General features: G+C 57.9%; 1 protein-coding gene across 1 annotated transcript in view; it reads left to right on the top strand.

The window, feature by feature from the left end:
• The window catches only part of LOC137358393 (myoD family inhibitor domain-containing protein-like), a 76,732-nt gene that overhangs the window by 7,698 nt on the left and 50,021 nt on the right, over window positions 1-19,013 (top strand). Inside the window, exons 2-3 of the mRNA XM_068024335.1 lie at window positions 9,174-9,340; window positions 10,417-10,539. Of these exons, the coding sequence (XP_067880436.1) occupies window positions 9,259-9,340; window positions 10,417-10,539 (205 nt within the window). The 5' untranslated portion in view covers window positions 9,174-9,258. The remainder of the gene's footprint in view (window positions 1-9,173; window positions 9,341-10,416; window positions 10,540-19,013) is intronic.

Raw genomic sequence — 19,013 nt, 5'->3', positions numbered from 1 at the left:
GGAGTGTGTCAGTATTTACAGGGGGGTCCCCGGGGAGTGTGTCAGTATTTACAGGGGGTCCCCGGGGAGTGTGTCAGTATTTACAGGGGGTACCCGGGGAGTGTGTCAGTATTTACAGGGGGGTCCCCGGGGAGTGTGTCAGTATTTACAGGGGGGTCCCCGGGGAGTGTGTCAGTATTTACAGGGGGGTCCCCGGGGAGTGTGTCAGTATTTACAGGGGGGTCCCCGGGGAGTGTGTCAGTATTTACAGGGGGGTCCCCGGGGAGTATGTCAGTATTTACAGGGGGTCCCCGGGGAGTGTGTCAGTATTTACAGGGGGGTCCCCGGGGAGTGTGTCAGTATTTACAGGGGGGTCCCGGGGGAGTGTGTCAGTATTTACAGGGGGTCCCCGCGGAGTGTGTCAGTATTTACAGGGGGGTCCCGGGGGAGTGTGTCAGTATTTACAGGGGGGTCCCCGGGGAGTGTGTCAGTATTTACAGGGGGTCCCCGGGGAGTGTGTCAGTATTTACAGGGGGGTCCCCGGGGAGTGTGTCAGTATTTACAGGGGGTCCCCGGGGAGTGTGTCAGTATTTACAGGGGGGTCCCCGGGGAGTGTGTCAGTATTTACAGGGGGGTCCCGGGGGAGTGTGTCAGTATTTACAGGGGGTCCCCGCGGAGTGTGTCAGTATTTACAGGGGGGTCCCGGGGGAGTGTGTCAGTATTTACAGGGGGGTCCCGGGGGAGTGTGTCAGTATTTACAGGGGGGGTTCCCGGGGAGTGTGTCAATATTTACAGGGGGGTCCCCGGGGAGTGTGTCAGTATTTACAGGGGGGGTTCCCGGGGAGTGTGTCAATATTTACAAGGGGGTCCCCGGGGAGTGTGTCAGTATTTACAGGGGGTCCCCGGGGAGTGTGTCAGTATTTACAGGGGGTCCCCGGGGAGTGTGTCAGTATTTACAGGGGGGGTTCCCGGGGAGTGTGTCAATATTTACAGGGGGGGCCCCGGGGAGTGTGTCAGTATTTACAGGGGGGGTTCCCGGGGAGTGTGTCAATATTTACAGGGGGGGTCCCCGGGGGAGTGTGTCAGTATTTACAGGGGGTTCCCGGGGAGTGTGTCAGTATTTACAGGGGGTCCCCGGGGAGTGTGTCAGTATTTACAGGGGGTCCCCGGGGAGTGTGTCAGTATTTACAGGGGGGGTTCCCGGGGAGTGTGTCAATATTTACAGGGGGGTCCCCGGGGAGTGTGTCAGTATTTACAGGGGGGGTTCCCGGGGAGTGTGTCAATATTTACAGGGGGGTCCCCGGGGAGTGTGTCAGTATTTACAGGGGGTCCCCGGGGAGTGTGTCTGTATTTACAGGGGGGTCCCCGGGGAGTGTGTCAGTATTTACAGGGGATCCCCGGGGAGTGTGTCAGTATTTACAGGGGATCCCCGGGGAGTGTGTCAGTATTTACAGGGGATCCCCGGGGAGTGTGTCAGTATTTACAGGGGATCCCCGGGGAGTGTGTCAGTATTTACAGGGGTCCCCGGGGAGTGTGTCAGTATTTACAGGGGGGTCCCCGGGGAGTGTGTCAGTATTTACAGGGGGTCCCCGGGGAGTGTGTCAGTATTTACAGGGGGGGTTCCCGGGGAGTGTGTCAATATTTACAGGGGGGTCCCCGGGGAGTGTGTCTGTATTTACAGGGGGATCCCCGGGGAGTGTGTCAGTATTTACAGGGGGTCCCCGGGGAGTGTGTCTGTATTTACAGGGGGGTCCCCGGGGAGTGTGTCAGTATTTACAGGGGATCCCCGGGGAGTGTGTCAGTATTTACAGGGGATCCCCGGGGAGTGTGTCAGTATTTACAGGGGGATCCCCGGGGAGTGTGTCAGTATTTACAGGGGGATCCCCGGGGAGTGTGTCAGTATTTACAGGGGTCCCGGGGAGTGTGTCAGTATTTACAGGGGGGTCCCCGGGGAGTGTGTCAGTATTTACAGGGGGATCCCCGGGGAGTGTGTCAGTATTTACAGGGGGTCCCCGGGGAGTGTGTCAGTATTTACAGGGGATCCCCGGGGAGTGTGTCAGTATTTACTGGGGTCCCGGGGAGTGTGTCAGTATTTACAGGGGATCCCCGGGGAGTGTGTCAGTATTTACAGGGGGGTCCCCGGGGAGTGTGTCAGTATTTACAGGGGGGTCCCCGGGGAGTGTGTCAGTATTTACAGGGGTCCCGGGGAGTGTGTCAGTATTTACAGGGGATCCCCGGGGAGTGTGTCAGTATTTACAGGGGGATCCCCGGGGAGTGTGTCAGTATTTACAGGGGGATCCCCGGGGAGTGTGTCAGTATTTACAGGGGATCCCCGGGGAGTGTGTCAGTATTTACAGGGGGATCCCCGGGGAGTGTGTCAGTATTTACAGGGGGATCCCCGGGGAGTGTGTCAGTATTTACAGGGGGGTCCCCGGGGAGTGTGTCAGTATTTACAGGGGTGTCCCCGGGGAGTGTGTTAGTATTTACAGGGGGGGTGTCCCCGGGGAGTGTGTCAGTATTTACAGGGGGGTCCCCGGGGAGTGTGTCAGTATTTACAGGGGGTCCCCGGGGAGTGTGTCAGTATTTACAGGGGGTACCCGGGGAGTGTGTCAGTATTTACAGGGGGGTCCCCGGGGAGTGTGTCAGTATTTACAGGGGGGTCCCCGGGGAGTGTGTCAGTATTTACAGGGGGGTCCCCGGGGAGTGTGTCAGTATTTACAGGGGGGTCCCCGGGGAGTGTGTCAGTATTTACAGGGGGGTCCCCGGGGAGTATGTCAGTATTTACAGGGGGTCCCCGGGGAGTGTGTCAGTATTTACAGGGGGGTCCCCGGGGAGTGTGTCAGTATTTACAGGGGGGTCCCGGGGGAGTGTGTCAGTATTTACAGGGGGTCCCCGCGGAGTGTGTCAGTATTTACAGGGGGGTCCCGGGGGAGTGTGTCAGTATTTACAGGGGGGTCCCCGGGGAGTGTGTCAGTATTTACAGGGGGGTCCCCGGGGAGTGTGTCAGTATTTACAGGGGTGTCCCCGGGGAGTGTGTTAGTATTTACAGGGGGGGTGTCCCCGGGGAGTGTGTCAGTATTTACAGGGGGGTCCCCGGGGAGTGTGTCAGTATTTACAGGGGGTCCCCGGGGAGTGTGTCAGTATTTACAGGGGGTACCCGGGGAGTGTGTCAGTATTTACAGGGGGGTCCCCGGGGAGTGTGTCAGTATTTACAGGGGGGTCCCCGGGGAGTGTGTCAGTATTTACAGGGGGGTCCCCGGGGAGTGTGTCAGTATTTACAGGGGGGTCCCCGGGGAGTGTGTCAGTATTTACAGGGGGGTCCCCGGGGAGTATGTCAGTATTTACAGGGGGTCCCCGGGGAGTGTGTCAGTATTTACAGGGGGGTCCCCGGGGAGTGTGTCAGTATTTACAGGGGGGTCCCGGGGGAGTGTGTCAGTATTTACAGGGGGTCCCCGCGGAGTGTGTCAGTATTTACAGGGGGGTCCCGGGGGAGTGTGTCAGTATTTACAGGGGGGTCCCCGGGGAGTGTGTCAGTATTTACAGGGGGTCCCCGGGGAGTGTGTCAGTATTTACAGGGGGGTCCCCGGGGAGTGTGTCAGTATTTACAGGGGGTCCCCGGGGAGTGTGTCAGTATTTACAGGGGGGTCCCAGGGGAGTGTGTCAGTATTTACAGGGGGGTCCCGGGGGAGTGTGTCAGTATTTACAGGGGGTCCCCGCGGAGTGTGTCAGTATTTACAGGGGGGTCCCGGGGGAGTGTGTCAGTATTTACAGGGGGGTCCCGGGGGAGTGTGTCAGTATTTACAGGGGGGGTTCCCGGGGAGTGTGTCAATATTTACAGGGGGGTCCCCGGGGAGTGTGTCAGTATTTACAGGGGGGGTTCCCGGGGAGTGTGTCAATATTTACAAGGGGGTCCCCGGGGAGTGTGTCAGTATTTACAGGGGGTCCCCGGGGAGTGTGTCAGTATTTACAGGGGGTCCCCGGGGAGTGTGTCAGTATTTACAGGGGGGGTTCCCGGGGAGTGTGTCAATATTTACAGGGGGGGCCCCGGGGAGTGTGTCAGTATTTACAGGGGGGGTTCCCGGGGAGTGTGTCAATATTTACAGGGGGGGTCCCCGGGGGAGTGTGTCAGTATTTACAGGGGGTTCCCGGGGAGTGTGTCAGTATTTACAGGGGGTCCCCGGGGAGTGTGTCAGTATTTACAGGGGGTCCCCGGGGAGTGTGTCAGTATTTACAGGGGGATCCCCGGGGAGTGTGTCAGTATTTACAGGGGGGTCCCCGGGGAGTGTGTCAGTATTTACAGGGGTGTCCCCGGGGAGTGTGTTAGTATTTACAGGGGGATCCCCGGGGAGTGTGTCAGTATTTACAGGGGGATCCCCGGGGAGTGTGTCAGTATTTACAGGGGATCCCCGGGGAGTGTGTCAGTATTTACAGGGGGATCCCCGGGGAGTGTGTCAGTATTTACAGGGGGATCCCCGGGGAGTGTGTCAGTATTTACAGGGGGGTCCCCGGGGAGTGTGTCAGTATTTACAGGGGTGTCCCCGGGGAGTGTGTTAGTATTTACAGGGGGGGTGTCCCCGGGGAGTGTGTCAGTATTTACAGGGGGGTCCCCGGGGAGTGTGTCAGTATTTACAGGGGGTCCCCGGGGAGTGTGTCAGTATTTACAGGGGGTACCCGGGGAGTGTGTCAGTATTTACAGGGGGGTCCCCGGGGAGTGTGTCAGTATTTACAGGGGGGTCCCCGGGGAGTGTGTCAGTATTTACAGGGGGGTCCCCGGGGAGTGTGTCAGTATTTACAGGGGGGTCCCCGGGGAGTGTGTCAGTATTTACAGGGGGGTCCCCGGGGAGTATGTCAGTATTTACAGGGGGTCCCCGGGGAGTGTGTCAGTATTTACAGGGGGGTCCCCGGGGAGTGTGTCAGTATTTACAGGGGGGTCCCGGGGGAGTGTGTCAGTATTTACAGGGGGTCCCCGCGGAGTGTGTCAGTATTTACAGGGGGGTCCCGGGGGAGTGTGTCAGTATTTACAGGGGGGTCCCCGGGGAGTGTGTCAGTATTTACAGGGGGGTCCCCGGGGAGTGTGTCAGTATTTACAGGGGTGTCCCCGGGGAGTGTGTTAGTATTTACAGGGGGGGTGTCCCCGGGGAGTGTGTCAGTATTTACAGGGGGGTCCCCGGGGAGTGTGTCAGTATTTACAGGGGGTCCCCGGGGAGTGTGTCAGTATTTACAGGGGGTACCCGGGGAGTGTGTCAGTATTTACAGGGGGGTCCCCGGGGAGTGTGTCAGTATTTACAGGGGGGTCCCCGGGGAGTGTGTCAGTATTTACAGGGGGGTCCCCGGGGAGTGTGTCAGTATTTACAGGGGGGTCCCCGGGGAGTGTGTCAGTATTTACAGGGGGGTCCCCGGGGAGTATGTCAGTATTTACAGGGGGTCCCCGGGGAGTGTGTCAGTATTTACAGGGGGTCCCCGGGGAGTGTGTCAGTATTTACAGGGGTCCCGGGGAGTGTGTCAGTATTTTCAGAGGGGTCCCCGGGGAGTGTGTCAGTATTTACAGGGGGATCCCCGGGGAGTGTGTCTGTATTTACAGGGGGCTCCCAGGGAGTGTGTCAGTATTTACAGGGGGGTCCCCGGGGAGTGTGTCAGTATTTACAGGGGGTCCCCGGGGAGTGTGTCAGTATTTACAGAGGGGTCCCCGGGGAGTGTGTCAGTATTTACAGGGGGGCCCCGGGGAGTGTGTCAGTATTTACAGGGGGGGTCCCCGGGGAGTGTGTCAGTATTTACAGGGGGGTCCCGGGGGAGTGTGTCAGTATTTACAGGGGGGTCCCCGGGGAGTGTGTCAGTATTTACAGGGGTCCCGGGGAGTGTGTCAGTATTTACAGGGGGGTCCCCGGGGAGTGTGTCTGTATTTACAGGGGGGTCCCCGGGGAGTGTGTCAGTATTTACAGGGGGTTCTGCGGGGAGTGTGTCAGTATTTACAGGGGGTTCTGCGGGGAGTGTGTCAGTATTTACAGGGGGCTCCCGGGGAGTGTGTCAGTATTTACAGGGGTCCCGGGGAGTGTGTATGTATTTACAGGGGGTCCCCGGGGAGTGTGTCAGTATTTACAGGGGTCCCGGGGAGTGTGTCTGTATTTACAGGTGGTCCCCGGGGAGTGTGTCAGTATTTACAGGGGGTCCCTGGGGAGTGTGTCAGTATTTACAGGGGTCCCGGGGAGTGTGTCAGTATTTACAGGGGTCCCGGGGAGTGTGTCAGTATTTACAGGGGGTCCCCGGGGAGTGTGTCAGTATTTACAGGGGTCCCGGGGAGTGTGTCAGTATTTACAGGGGGTCCCCGGGGAGTGTGTCAGTATTTACAGGGGTCCCGGGGAGTGTGTCAGTATTTACAGGGGGTCCCCGGGGAGGATGTCAGTATTTACAGGGGTCCCGGGGAGTGTGTCAGTATTTACAGGGGTCCCGGGGAGTGTGTCAGTATTTACAGGGGGGTCCCCGGGGGACTGAGGGTTGAAATGGAGGGAACTGCGAGTGTGACACGGAGGAAACTGAGGGTGTGAAATGGAGGGAAATGAGGGTGTGAATAGAGGGAGATGAGGATGAGAAATGGAGGGAACTGAGGGTTGAGATGGAGGAAACGGAGGGTGTGAAATGGAGGCAACTGAGTGTGTGAAATGGAGGAAGCTGAGGGTGTGAAATGGCGGAAAGTGAGGGTGTGAATGGAGGGAGATGAGGATGAGAAATGGAGGGAACGGAGGGTATGAAATAGAGGGAACAGAGGGTGTGAAATGGAGGGAGGTGAGGGTGTGAAATGGAAGGAACTGAGGGAGGGAATGGAGGGAGATGAGGGTGTGAAATGGAGGGAACTGAGGGTGTGAAGTGAAGGGAACTGAGGGTGTGAAATGGAGGGAACGCAGGGTGAGAAATGGAGGGAACTGAGGGTTGAAATGGAGGGAAGTGAGGGTGTGAAATGGAGGGAACTGAGGGTGTGAAGTGAAGGGAACTGAGGGTTGAAATGGAGGGAACGCAGGGTGAGAAATGGAGGGAGACGAGGAAGAGAAATGTAATGAACGGAGGGTGTGAAATGGAGGGAGATGAGGGTTGAAATGGAAGGAACTGAGGGTGTGAAATGGAGGAAACTGAGGGTGTGAAATGGAGGGAACTGAGGGTTGAAATGGAGGGAACAGAGAGTGTGAAATGGAGGGAACTGAGGGTGTGAAATGGAGGGTGTGAAATGGAGGGACATGAGGGTTGAAATGGAGGGAACTGAGGGTGAGAAATGGAGGGAACTGAGAGTGTGAAATGGAGGAAACTGAGGGTGAGAAATGGAGGGAACTGAGGGTGAGAATGGAGGGAGACGAGGATGAGAAATGTAATGAACGGAGGGTGTGAAATGGAGGGAGATGAGGGTGTGAAATGGAGGGTGTGAAATGGAGGGAACTGAGGGTGTGAAATGGAGGGAACTGAGGGTGAGAAATGGAGGGAACTGAGGGTGAGAATTGGAGGGAACTGAGGGTGTGAAATGGAGGGAGACGAGGAAGAGAAATGTAATGAACGGAGGGTGTGAAATGGAGGGAGATGAGGGATGAAATGGAAGGAACTGAGGGTGTGAAATGGAGGAAACTGAGGGTGTGAAATGGAGGGAACTGAGGGTTGAAATGGAGGGAACAGAGAGTGTGAAATGGAGGGAACTGAGGGTGTGAAATGGAGGGTGTGAAATGGAGGGACATGAGGGTTGAAATGGAGGGAACTGAGGGTGAGAAATGGAGGGAACTGAGAGTGTGAAATGGAGGAAACTGAGGGTGAGAAATGGAGGGAACTGAGGGTGAGAATGGAGGGAGACGAGGATGAGAAATGTAATGAACGGAGGGTGTGAAATGGAGGGAGATGAGGGTGTGAAATGGAGGGTGTGAAATGGAGGGAACTGAGGGTGTGAAATGGAGGGAACTGAGGGTGAGAAATGGAGGGAACTGAGGGTGAGAAATGGAGGGAACTGAGGGTGTGAAATGGAGGGAACTGAGGGTGAGAAATGGAGGGAACTGAGGGTGAGAAATGGAGGGAACTGAGAGTGTGAAATGGAGGAAACTGAGGGTGAGAAATGGAGGGAACTGAGGGTGAGAATGGAGGGAGACGAGGATGAGAAATGTAATGAACGGAGGGTGTGAAATGGAGGGAGATGAGGGTGTGAAATGGAGGGTGTGAAATGGAGGGAACTGAGGGTGAGAAATGGAGGGAACTGAGGGTGAGAAATGGAGGGAACTGAGGGTGAGAAATGGAGGGAACTGAGAGTGTGAAATGGAGGAAACTGAGGGTGTGAATGGAGGGAGATGAGGATGAGAAATGGAGGGACCGGAGGGTATGAAATGGAGGGAACGGAGGGTGTGAAATGGAGGGAACTGAGGGTTGAAATGGAGGGAACTGAGGGTTGAAATGGAGGGAACTGAGGGTTGAAATGGAGGGAACTGAGGGTTGATATGGAGGGAACTGAGGGTGTGAAGTGGAGGGAACTGAGGTTTGAAATGGAGGGAACTGCAGGTGAGAAAGGGAGGGAAGTGAGGGTGTGCATTGGAGGGAACTGAGAGTGTGAAATGGAGGAAACGGAGGGTGTGAATGGAGGGAGATGAGGATGAGAAATGTAATGAACGGAGGGTGTGAAATGGAGGGAGATGAGGGTGTGAAATGGAGGAAACAGAGTTGAAATGGAGGCAACTGAGGGTGTGAAATGGAGGGAACTGAAGGTGTGAATGGAGGGAGTTGAGGATGAGAAATGGAGGAACGGAGGGTATGAAATGGAGGGACATGAGGGTGTGAAATGGAGGGTACGGAGGGTGTAAATGAAGGGAGATTAGGATGAGAAATGGAGGGAACTGAGGGTGTAAATGGAGGGAAATTAGGGTGACAAATGGAGGGAACTGAGGGTAAGAAATGGAGGGAACTGAGGGTGTAAATGGAGGAAACGGAGGGTGTGAATGGAGGGAGATGAGGATGAGAAATGGAGGGAACAGAGGGTGTGAAATGGAGGGAGATGAGGATGAGAAATGGAGGGAGATGAGGATGAGAAATGGAGGGAGATGAGGATGAGAAATGGAGGGAGATGAGGATGAGAAGTGGAGGGAACTGAGGGCGTGGAAGAAATCCAAATTTGCCAGCCTTGGGATCCCAACGCACCTGGGAAATTGCCGATTGAAAAAACTCTCCGTTTCCGTTCCCAGGCCGCTGGCCGTTCCACTCGGCTGCTCCGCCGGGCTGATCCCGTTCCACGTGCATTAGCGGCCGCCCCCACCCCCGGCCCCCGGGATGTCGGAACGTGAGATAGCCTTCGTCTGTCCCCCGGGACACGAATCCCATCCGGAGTCTGGGGGAGAAGCCGGCCGCAACGGTGAGTGTTTGCCTTTGCCGCCTTCGTCGGACTGGCCAAGCGTATCCCACAACGGGAAGGTCGGAGTGCAGGGCGTGGGATGCGGGTGTTCGCTGCAACCTTAAGTACCCCCCCCCCCACCCCAGTCCAATCCCACTCTGCCTCACCCTGAGCGATATCGAAACTCATTTACCCAGCGACGTGCCCATTCTGCCAGTTTATTAACATCCTCCCGTAGCTTGTTGCGCCCCTCCTCTGTATTACCTCCGCCCACCCATCAAACGCGAGGTGACTCCAAAACTGTCCTGGAGGATTCGATTATACTTAGGACCAGGGATGGCAGGTGGCAGCTGAAGTTCAAATGTCGAGAAACGCAGACTGCGTTTCACATGGAGGCACAAAGAAAAAAAATCCAGGAATGGACAACAAACCAAAGCCTTTGCAACAATGCTCTGTGGCAAAGAGAGAAGCAAACTGGACGGGTTCCATACCGAGCCGAAATAGTCAGGTGACCTTCTCCACACTGGTGAGACTGCACTTAGGATGCAGTGTACAGTTCCCGTCGCCAAATATACTGCAGCAAGTGACTCACCTCCCGACTCCCCAAAGCCTGTCCACCGCCGACAATTGAGGCACAAGTCAGGATTGTGAATGTGTGCATTTTTGCTTCATGTTCCTTTGTCACGAGTTGACTAATTATGAAAGCGCCGGGGCGTCAAGAATCGGCCAATGGAGGGATGAGAAGCCTCCACGTACCCATTGGCCGCGGATAGGCGGGGGAGTAATCGCGATTTGCCTTTCGCAGATCCGTGCTGGCTTTCCTTAATTAATTATTTGATCCACTATTTGTCCGAGTGACTGTTAACTTTGTCCCGGACGATCGGCTCTTAAAAGAGGGACTAGCCGCGTTGCCCTCGCAGAGGGCCTGCGAGGAGACGACAAGGGGCCGAACGGCCTCCTTCTGTGCTGTGAGAGTGGGTCGGGGGTCGGGAGGGGGGTCAGAGGCCAAAGGTCGTGTGGAAAGATGTCTACCAGTTGTGTGGGGTGCCGCTTGTTAACTTAACCTCCAGCCTCTTCTCCCCCTTTCCCCAAAAAAGACAAGGGCGGAGACGGTTACTCGTCCGACAGCCAGCGACCCCTCGCCAGAGACGGGTTCTGCACCAATGAGAGCTCGCGGCTCAGATCGAGTCACGGGGGACCGGTGTCCGAAGCACAACGAGGTAAAAACGCTCGGAAAGTGGACGAGGGTGAACAAAGCTCTGCGCTGGGGGTGGGGGGGGGGGTGGCTCTCTCTTTCTCTCTCCCTCTTTCTGTCTGGAGCTCAGTGCCGAGAGCAGGGTAGGGGTTCTGTGAGGGCAAAACACCTCTCCTCTGTCCCTCAGATGTCATCAGGCATCAGCGCTGGTGGGCGGTCGGGGTGGGGGGGGGGGGTGTTATTCCGCCATGGTGGGCGTCACAGCTGAGCTGCAAAGTGTGCCAGAGAGAAAGAGAGAGAGCGTGTGAGGGAAAGAGAGGAACAGACAGGGTTCTGAAGAAGATTAGTGCCTGCACTCAGTCCCTCACTGTTTAACATGCTCCATTAAATGTTTTTTGCTGAGGTTGTGGGGGGAGGAAATCCCTGAGGTGTCATGTGGGGATCAATTAGCGCGTGGATTCGGAAGGCAGACTTGCACTAAAACAGCGTTCAGTCCTGTCCCAACTGCAGTCCATTCAACACAGCACTTCAGAACAAACCTCTGCTATCCTGGCAGCAAGTGCAGAGGGTTTTTGTTTTGCACAGCAAGATCCCAGCGCAGTGACTCCTCAAGTGAATTTGTTTCCTCTCACAGTGTAGAGTTTTCGTTTTTTTTTTAGTTTTAGAGATACAGCACTGAAACAGGCCCTTCGGCCCGCCGAGTCTGTGCCGACCATCAACCACCCATTTATACTAATCCTCCACTAATCCCATATTCCTGCCACATCCCCACCTGTCCCTATATTCTCCTACCACCTACCTATACTAGGGACAATTTATAATGGCCAATTAACCTATCAACCAGCAGGTCTTTGGCATGTGGGAGGAAACCGGAGCACCCGGAGAAAACCCACGCAGACACAGGGAGAACGTGCAAAGTCCACACAGGCAGTACCCGGAATTGAACCCGGGTCGCTGGAGCTGTGAGGCTGCGGTGCTAACCACTGCGCCACTGTGCCGCCCTTAAGGAGGGAGCTTTACTCTGTATCTAACCCCCGTTTTTTTTTCCCAAGGTGGCCTTTATACCCCAGGCCCCTTTATATATTTTATGTCGAGGGGGCCTTTATTCCTCAGGCCCCCTTTATATACACACTTATATTTTTAAAATAACTTTATTAAAAACAAAAATAAACAAAAACTCAAATTAAAATGCCATTTTCGGCGTCAACGATGCACTCTAGTCCCTGCGGTGCCCACCGGTCGCGGAAGGCCTCAAGCGTTCCGGCGGACACCGCATGCTCCTTCTCCAGGGACACCCGGGCGCGAACGTAACCGCGGACGAGGGGCAGGCAGTCAGGGAGGACGGACCCCCCGACGGCCCGCAACCTGGACCTGTGAATTGCCACCTTGGCCAGGCCCAGGAGCAGACCGACGAGGAGATCCTCCTCCCGGCCAACGTCCCTCCTCACCGGGTGCCCAAAGATCAGGAGCGTGGGACTGAAGTGCAGCCAGAACTTGAGGAGCAGCCCCTTCAAATACTCAAAGAGGGGTTGCAACCTCGCACACTCCGTATAAACATGGAACACGGACTCGTCCAGGCCGCAGAAAGTACAGGCGGCCTGGGAGTCCGTGAACCTACTTAAAAGCCTATTGCACGGGACTGCTCTGTGCAGCACCCTCCACCCCAGGTCCCCGATGTAAAGGGGGAAGACTCCCGCGTAGAGAGACCTCCATCGGGGTTTCCCCTCGCCGCCAGATGGCAACGCGGACCGCCAGGGCGTGTCCGGCCGGCTGACGAGGGCGAGGAAGTGGAGAGTGTGCAGGAGCAGCCCGTACAGGAAACCCCTCCGCACCGATTGGAATGGCACGGAGGGCATTTCCGAGAGGCGGCTCGGGTTGTGCGGGACCGGCTCCCGAGGAGGGTTTCGGGGCCTGGGTCCGATGAGCAGTTCCGGCCGAGCGGGGGTCAGCTTCGCCGGGATCGCTCCGCACTCCCGAGCCCCCTCGCCACCCGCAGTGAGGGGCGTCCCGGGGGTTTCGGCTACTCCTCCGCCCGCCGGACCGTCCCCGGAGTCGGCCGCCCAGACAGCCGAGGCGCTCTCCTCCGCCGGCGGGGGAGCGCCCTGACTGGAGGCGACCAAGTTCCAGACTCGATATAGATCCCGGTAAAAGACAGGCAACTCCCTCAGAGAGGCGCGGCTAACGGACTCCACCGGAGCTGCGTGTCGTCTTGAAGGCAGTGACACTGGCGGAAAAAATACGTCGCCAGCGCACACCATCTGGGAGGACGCTCGACGTACAGGTATCTCTGCAGGGTCCGAAGGCGGAGAGTCGCAGCCTGGGTGCGGACGCACACCAGCGACTGACCGCCCTCCTCGATCGGGAGACTCAGGACCGCGGCAGAGACCCAGTGTTTCCTCTTGCCCCAGAAGAAATCGACGAGTTTCTTCTGGATCTTGGTGGCAAATACAGGGGGCGGGGCCAAAGTGACCAACCGGTACCACAGCATGGAGGCCACCAGTTGGTTTATGACCAACGCTCGGCCCCTGTAGGAAAGCACTCGGAGCAGTCCTGTCCAGCGCCCCAGCCGAGCGGTGACATTCGCCTCCAACTCCTGCCAGTTTGCCGGCCAGGCTTCCTCAGCGGGGCTAAGGTGGACTCCCAGATAGAGGAGGTGCGTGGTGCTCCACGCAAAAGGTGTCATCTCCTCCGGCAGGGAGTCCACCCGCCACTGACCAACCAGGAGTCCGGAACATTTCTCCCAATTGATCCTCGCGGAGGACGCGGCAGAAAAGGTCTGCTGGCAGTCGCGCATCCTCCGCAAGTCAACGGGATCTGTGACCGCGAGGAGCACGTCGTCAGCGTAAGCCGAGAGGACGACCCGCATGGCCGGCTCGCGCAGAGCCAATCCCGTCAACCTCCTGCGAAGCAGGCACAGGAAGGGCTCCACGCAGATGGTATACAATTGGCCGGACATGGGGCACCCCTGACGCACTCCTCTCCGAAAGCGAAGGGGCGCCGTCAAGGACCTGTTAACTTTGACTAGACACTCTGCGGCGGCGTATAAAAGTCGGACCCGGGCCACAAAATGCGGCCCGAGTCCGAAAGCGCGCAGAGTCCCGAAAAGGTAATCGTGATCCACCCTGTCGAACGCCTTCTCCTGATCGAGGGAGAGAAAGGCGACCGACTGACCAGTCCTCTGGAAAGATGGATCAGGTCCCGGACCAGGTGGATGTTGTCCTGGATGGACCGGCCCGGGACCGTGTAGGACTGGTCGGGGTGGATCATGTGGGCCAGCACGGAGCCCAGGTGGGTAGACATAGCCCGGGCAAAGATCTTATAATCCGTGCTGAGGAGGGAGACCGGACGCCAGTTTTTAAGCAGGTGGAGATCGCCCCTCTTCGGCAGCAGGACGATGACCGCCCTGCGCCACGAGAGGGGCATCTCCCCGGTCGCCAGGCTTTCCCCAGGACCCGCGCGTAATCGTCCCCCAGGACGTCCCAGAACGCCCTGAGGAACTCCACGGTCAACCCATCCAGCCCTGGGGATTTGCCCCTCGAGAGCTGGTGGAGGGCGCCAGTCAGCTCCGCCAATGTGAGCGGAGCCTCCAATCCTTCGGCGCCCTCCGGGCTGACCTGCGGCAGGTCCTCCCACAAAACTCTGCGCGCATCCTCGCTGGACGGATCCGGAGAGAACAATGCACTGTAATAAGTACGGACCAGGAGGCCCATTCCCTCCGGATCCGTGATGGAGGATCCGTCGTCGGCCAGCAGCTCGATGAGCTGCTTACGGACCCCCCGCCATTTTTCCAGCGAGTAGAAGAAGGGTGAGGCGCGGTCCAAATCTTCCAGGATCTGGATCCGCGACCTCACGTACAGGCCTCGGGACCCTATGAGCTGCAGGTCCCTCAGCGCGCCCTTCTCTTTGTACGCCTGCCACAGGGCCGGGTCCACGACGGCATTACCGAGGCGGGACTCCAAGTCGAGTACCTCCCTCTCAAGGCGCCCGATCTCGGCTTCCCGCCTCTTGGTCGACCCCTTCGCGTACTCCTGACAGAAGACGTGGATGTGAGTCTTGTCCACATCCCATCATAGCCTCAAGGAGGGGAAGCCCCCCCGCTTCCTTCTCCAGTCGGCCCAGAATCGACAGAACGAGTCCCGAAATCGCTCGTCCTCCAGCAGCCGGTTGTTAAAGTGCCAGTATGCGGACCCCGCCCGCGTGCGGAGCGGAGTGAACTCCGCCCACACCAAGCGGTGGTCCGAGCACGGCACCAGCCGCATGGAGGCCGCCGAGACGCGGGAGACGTACGCCTGCGAAATGTAGAGGCGGTCGATTCGCGACCCTCCTCCTCCAGACCTCCACGTGAAGGCGCTGGAGTCGGGATGGAGATTCCGCCAGACGTCCACCAAGTTAAGGGAGCTGATCAGTCCCCTCAACTTCTCCACCGACGCTTGGCCGCGCTGGAACCGGAGCGATCCCCCACCTCGAGGGTGCAGTTAAAATCCCCCCCGAGGATGATGCACTCGCCGCTATCGATGGAGCTCAAGAGAGCGGACACTTCTTCAAAGAAGCGCGCTTGCAACGCGCCGGGCCTGGGCGCGTACACGTTCACAAAGTGGAGCGGCACGCTACCCAGGCGAACGGTGAGGTGGAGCAAGTGGCCCGGCACTAGCTCCTTGACCCCCAAGATCTCCGGCTGAAAAGTCGGGGCCAACAAGATAGCCACCCCACTAGAAATAGGGGTGAGGTGACTCATGTAGACCCCACCCTGCCACTCCAGGAGCCAGGTGGCTTCGTCTCCCGGAACAGTGTGTGTTTCCTGCAGAAAGCTCACCGCGTATCTCCCTTCCCTAAGGACTGAGAGATTGTGAAATCTGCGGTGAGCCCCTCTGCTGCCGTTGATGTTGAGGCTGGCTATTGTTATCTTCATGTCAAAGGTACTTAAAACCCGTCACCAACAGCTCACTGTGAGGAGGGAGTGAAGTGCACCTGGCCTTCCACTCCCCCAGCAACCCATTGAGGAACACATTAAAACGGCGCCTCTCAACCAGTTTCACGCCCGCGCGCTTGCCCGTTATCTTCAGGCAGCACGGACGGACTGGATGATCAGCGCCAGATTCGACCAGCGGTCGAGGGCCAGCTGAACTTTATTGCGGCAGCCCTGCAAACCGCGTGGAATTCCCGGAGTTTCGCCGTGGGGATGAGAGGAGATTCGGTGGGAGGCACGAGGGACTCCACCACCTCACTGGTGATGGAATCAAGATCATCCTCCGTGCCCCCAACCAAATCCCCATCCTCCTCCGGGTCGTCACCGCCAGCGGCCGACACGCCCACCGCACACTGTGGGGCGGACGTCCCGGCCGCGCCAGCTGGTCCCGCCTCCGTCACGATCCCACCCCCAGGATCGATGGCGGAGGAGTCCTCTCTGGGTTCTATTGTGAAACTGGAGCCTGTAGGCACCAGCGGATCAGGACTCCCCTCCACCTCCGTCCCAGGCCAATGAGTGGTCCAGGGGAGACAGAAGTTCCCGACTCCGGAAAACCAGCCGGAGCTGAGACTGGAGGCGGAGAGAGGAGGCCATCTCCCGCTCCGCCAGCACCCACAGGCCCAGCAGATGGGGCAGCATTCTCGGTTATAACTGGGTCGGGTGTCCCCTGGTTGGTGGTGGACTCCGGCTGGGAGGCCCGACCCTCTGGGGCCTCGCCCTCCCCTTCATTCAGGGCACCCGACCCAGTAGCAGTGGCAGAATGGGCGGCGTCCCCAGGCTCCCCCACCACAAGCAGGGCCCCACTTACTCCTTCAGGAGGGGCCTCATGTACCGGGGCCTTCCCCTCCCCTCCATCCTGAGGAATAGGGAGCTCCTGCCCGGACATTGTAGCCTTGGTGGTGGCGGTAGGGGGAACCTGAGGACCCGAAACAGGAGACAGTTCCCCTCCAACAGATGGGCCCCCGCGCCTCAGGGCCCTGTGTTATTTCTGTGAGGGGGTGCCTTCTCCTCTTTTTCACACTAGGGCGCAGAGGCTCAGAGGCCTCCGCACCCTCCTTTTTTTTGGTCACCCTCGGCCTGAGCCCAGCCCTGGACAGGTGGATTCCATGAGAACGGGCTTTGGGCTGAGCTCAGACTCGGGTTGTTTCAATGTGTCCAGGGGACGCGCCTCTTGATGTTTCTTTTGCCTCCGTGTCTTCTTTCCACTCGGACGGCACTCCCCTCCCCGCTGGAGGCTGTGAAAACCACAGCCTCCGGAACCGACTGAACGGTGTCTGTTGGATGTGTGGGGGGAGTGGGAGGACCCTGGGCCGCCGAGGTGGAGCTGGCGGCCGGGAGATTGGGGCAGTTCTTACGAACATGCCCCACCCCCTTGCAGACGTGGCACCGCGCCCCGTCCGAGGTCCAAAAGACGCGGTAGGCCGTCCCCTGGAACTCCAAATTAAATTGGCCCTCCGTGTCCTCCTCCCGCGCCAGCTGCATAAATAACTGGCGGCGGAAGGAGTAGACATGTTGGAGGCTGTGCTCCCGAAGACCAAGCCGGACTGGGGTGATCCCCGACCTCACCTCCCCCATGTGGTGCAGGTGGGGAAGGAGGAGCTCACTGGGAATAAAGGGCGGGACGTTTGATAACATTATCCACTGCGCAGTGGCCCCTAGAGGGTCCACCGGCAGGAAAGTCCCACCCACAGTGAGCCCTTTATGCAGGGCCAGGGACACCGCCCGCTCGGTCTTCAGGAAGAACACAGCCTTCCCGTACATTTTTGAGGCTGCCACAATGGCCGAGGGGCCGACAACCTCGGCCATTGCCTTTACGCAGGCCTCTATAGACATATTGGGGTGGGGATAGCTCTTTACCCCATGGCTTGAAGTAATGAATTTAAAAGGTGACGGGGTCACACGGGTGGCCACAGAGGCTACAGCCGCAGAGGTATGAGAAGGCCCCGCCACCGGTGATGATGGGCTTGCCATGGCTCAAGAGCCAAACCCACCCCCAATTTGCAGGTAAGCAAACAAATAAACAAAGAAACCCACTGGGAGGTTTGGGGAGAGGCTGAGGGTATACAGAAATGGGAAAGACAGGCTGCAAGCGATGACTTTGCTTTTTTTCCCCTTAAAGGGTGGTACTCAGAGCACTGTAAACACTCCTGGTCTTCCGGTTGTGGGAGGGGTCTTCACCTGGGTCAACCGAAAGCTGCCCAGGCTCCAGTTCGATCCTTATGTCTCTATTAGCCAGGCAGCTTCAGCTGACTCAGGCTGGGCAATTGGGGTGGGGAGGGAGCTTCCCTGCAACTTTAGTGCAACTGCACAGCTCCCTACAGAATTGTATAGCCCCCACCCTTGTTCTTCTGGCCTCTGTCACCTCCCACAACAGTCCAAACGAAATGAAAGTTTGGTGCTCACACCCACCTCGAAATACAGCCTTTTTCAAAGTCTCTCCTCCTCTGCAGCAAAAGTTGTTGAAAGGTTTTTGCAGTTCCCTCCTCAGATCTCCCTCTCCAGCAACTGACTGCAGCACTGTCAGCTGCACCTCGTTGAGCACTCAGCACTCAGTATTCCCAATCAGAGAGGAGCCAATCCCAGTGCTGTACCTGTCCTGGGAGTGTTTGATGGGGACAGTGGAGAGGGAGCTTTACTCTGTATCTAACCCCCGTGCTGTCCCTGTCCTGGGAGTGTTTGATGGGGACAGTGTAGAGAGAGCTTTACTCTGTATCTAACCCCCGTGCTGTCCCTGTCCTGGGAGTGTTTGATGGGGACAGTGTAGAGAGAGCTTTACTCTGTATCTAACCCCCGTTTTAAAAAAAAATAACTTCATTAAAACCAGATAAATAAACAAAAACTCAAATTAAAATGCCATTCTCGGCATCGACGATGCACTCCAGTCCCTGCGGCGCCCACCGGTCGCGGAAGGCCTCAAGCGTACCGGCGGACACCGCATGCTCCTTTTCCAGGGACACCCGGGCGCGAACGTAACCGCGGAAGAGGGGCAGGCAATCGGGGAGGACGGACCCCCCGACGGCCCGCAACCTGGACCTGTGAATTGCCACCTTGGCCAGGCCCAGGAGCAGACCGACGAGGAGATCCTCCTCCCGGCCCAAGCCCCTCCGCACCGGGTGCCCAAAGATCAGGAGCGTGGGACTGAAGTGCAGCCAGAATTTGAGGAGCAGCCCCTTCAGATACTCAAAGAGGGGCTGCAACCTCGCACACTCCGTATAAACGTGGAACACGGACTCGTCCAGGCCACAGAAAGTACAGCTGGCCTGGGAGTCCGTGAACCTACTTAAAAGCCTATTGCACGGGACTGCTCTGTGCAGCACCCTCCACCCCAGGTCCCCGATGTAAAGGGGGAAGACTCCCGCGTAGAGAGACCTCCATCGGGGTTTCCCCTCGCCGCCAGATGGCAACGCGGACCGCCAGGGCGTGTCCGGCCGGCTGACGAGGGCGAGGAAGTGGAGAGTGTGCAGGAGCAGCCCGTACAGGAAACCCCTCCGCGCCGATTGGAATGGCACGGAGGGCATTTCCGAGAGGCGGCT

This window comes from Heterodontus francisci, chromosome 49 (assembly GCF_036365525.1).
Source record: "Heterodontus francisci isolate sHetFra1 chromosome 49, sHetFra1.hap1, whole genome shotgun sequence".
Classification (NCBI taxonomy): domain Eukaryota; kingdom Metazoa; phylum Chordata; class Chondrichthyes; order Heterodontiformes; family Heterodontidae; genus Heterodontus; species Heterodontus francisci.
The sequence above is the reverse complement of the archived record's forward strand: the minus strand, read 5'-3'. Positions and strand labels throughout refer to the sequence as shown.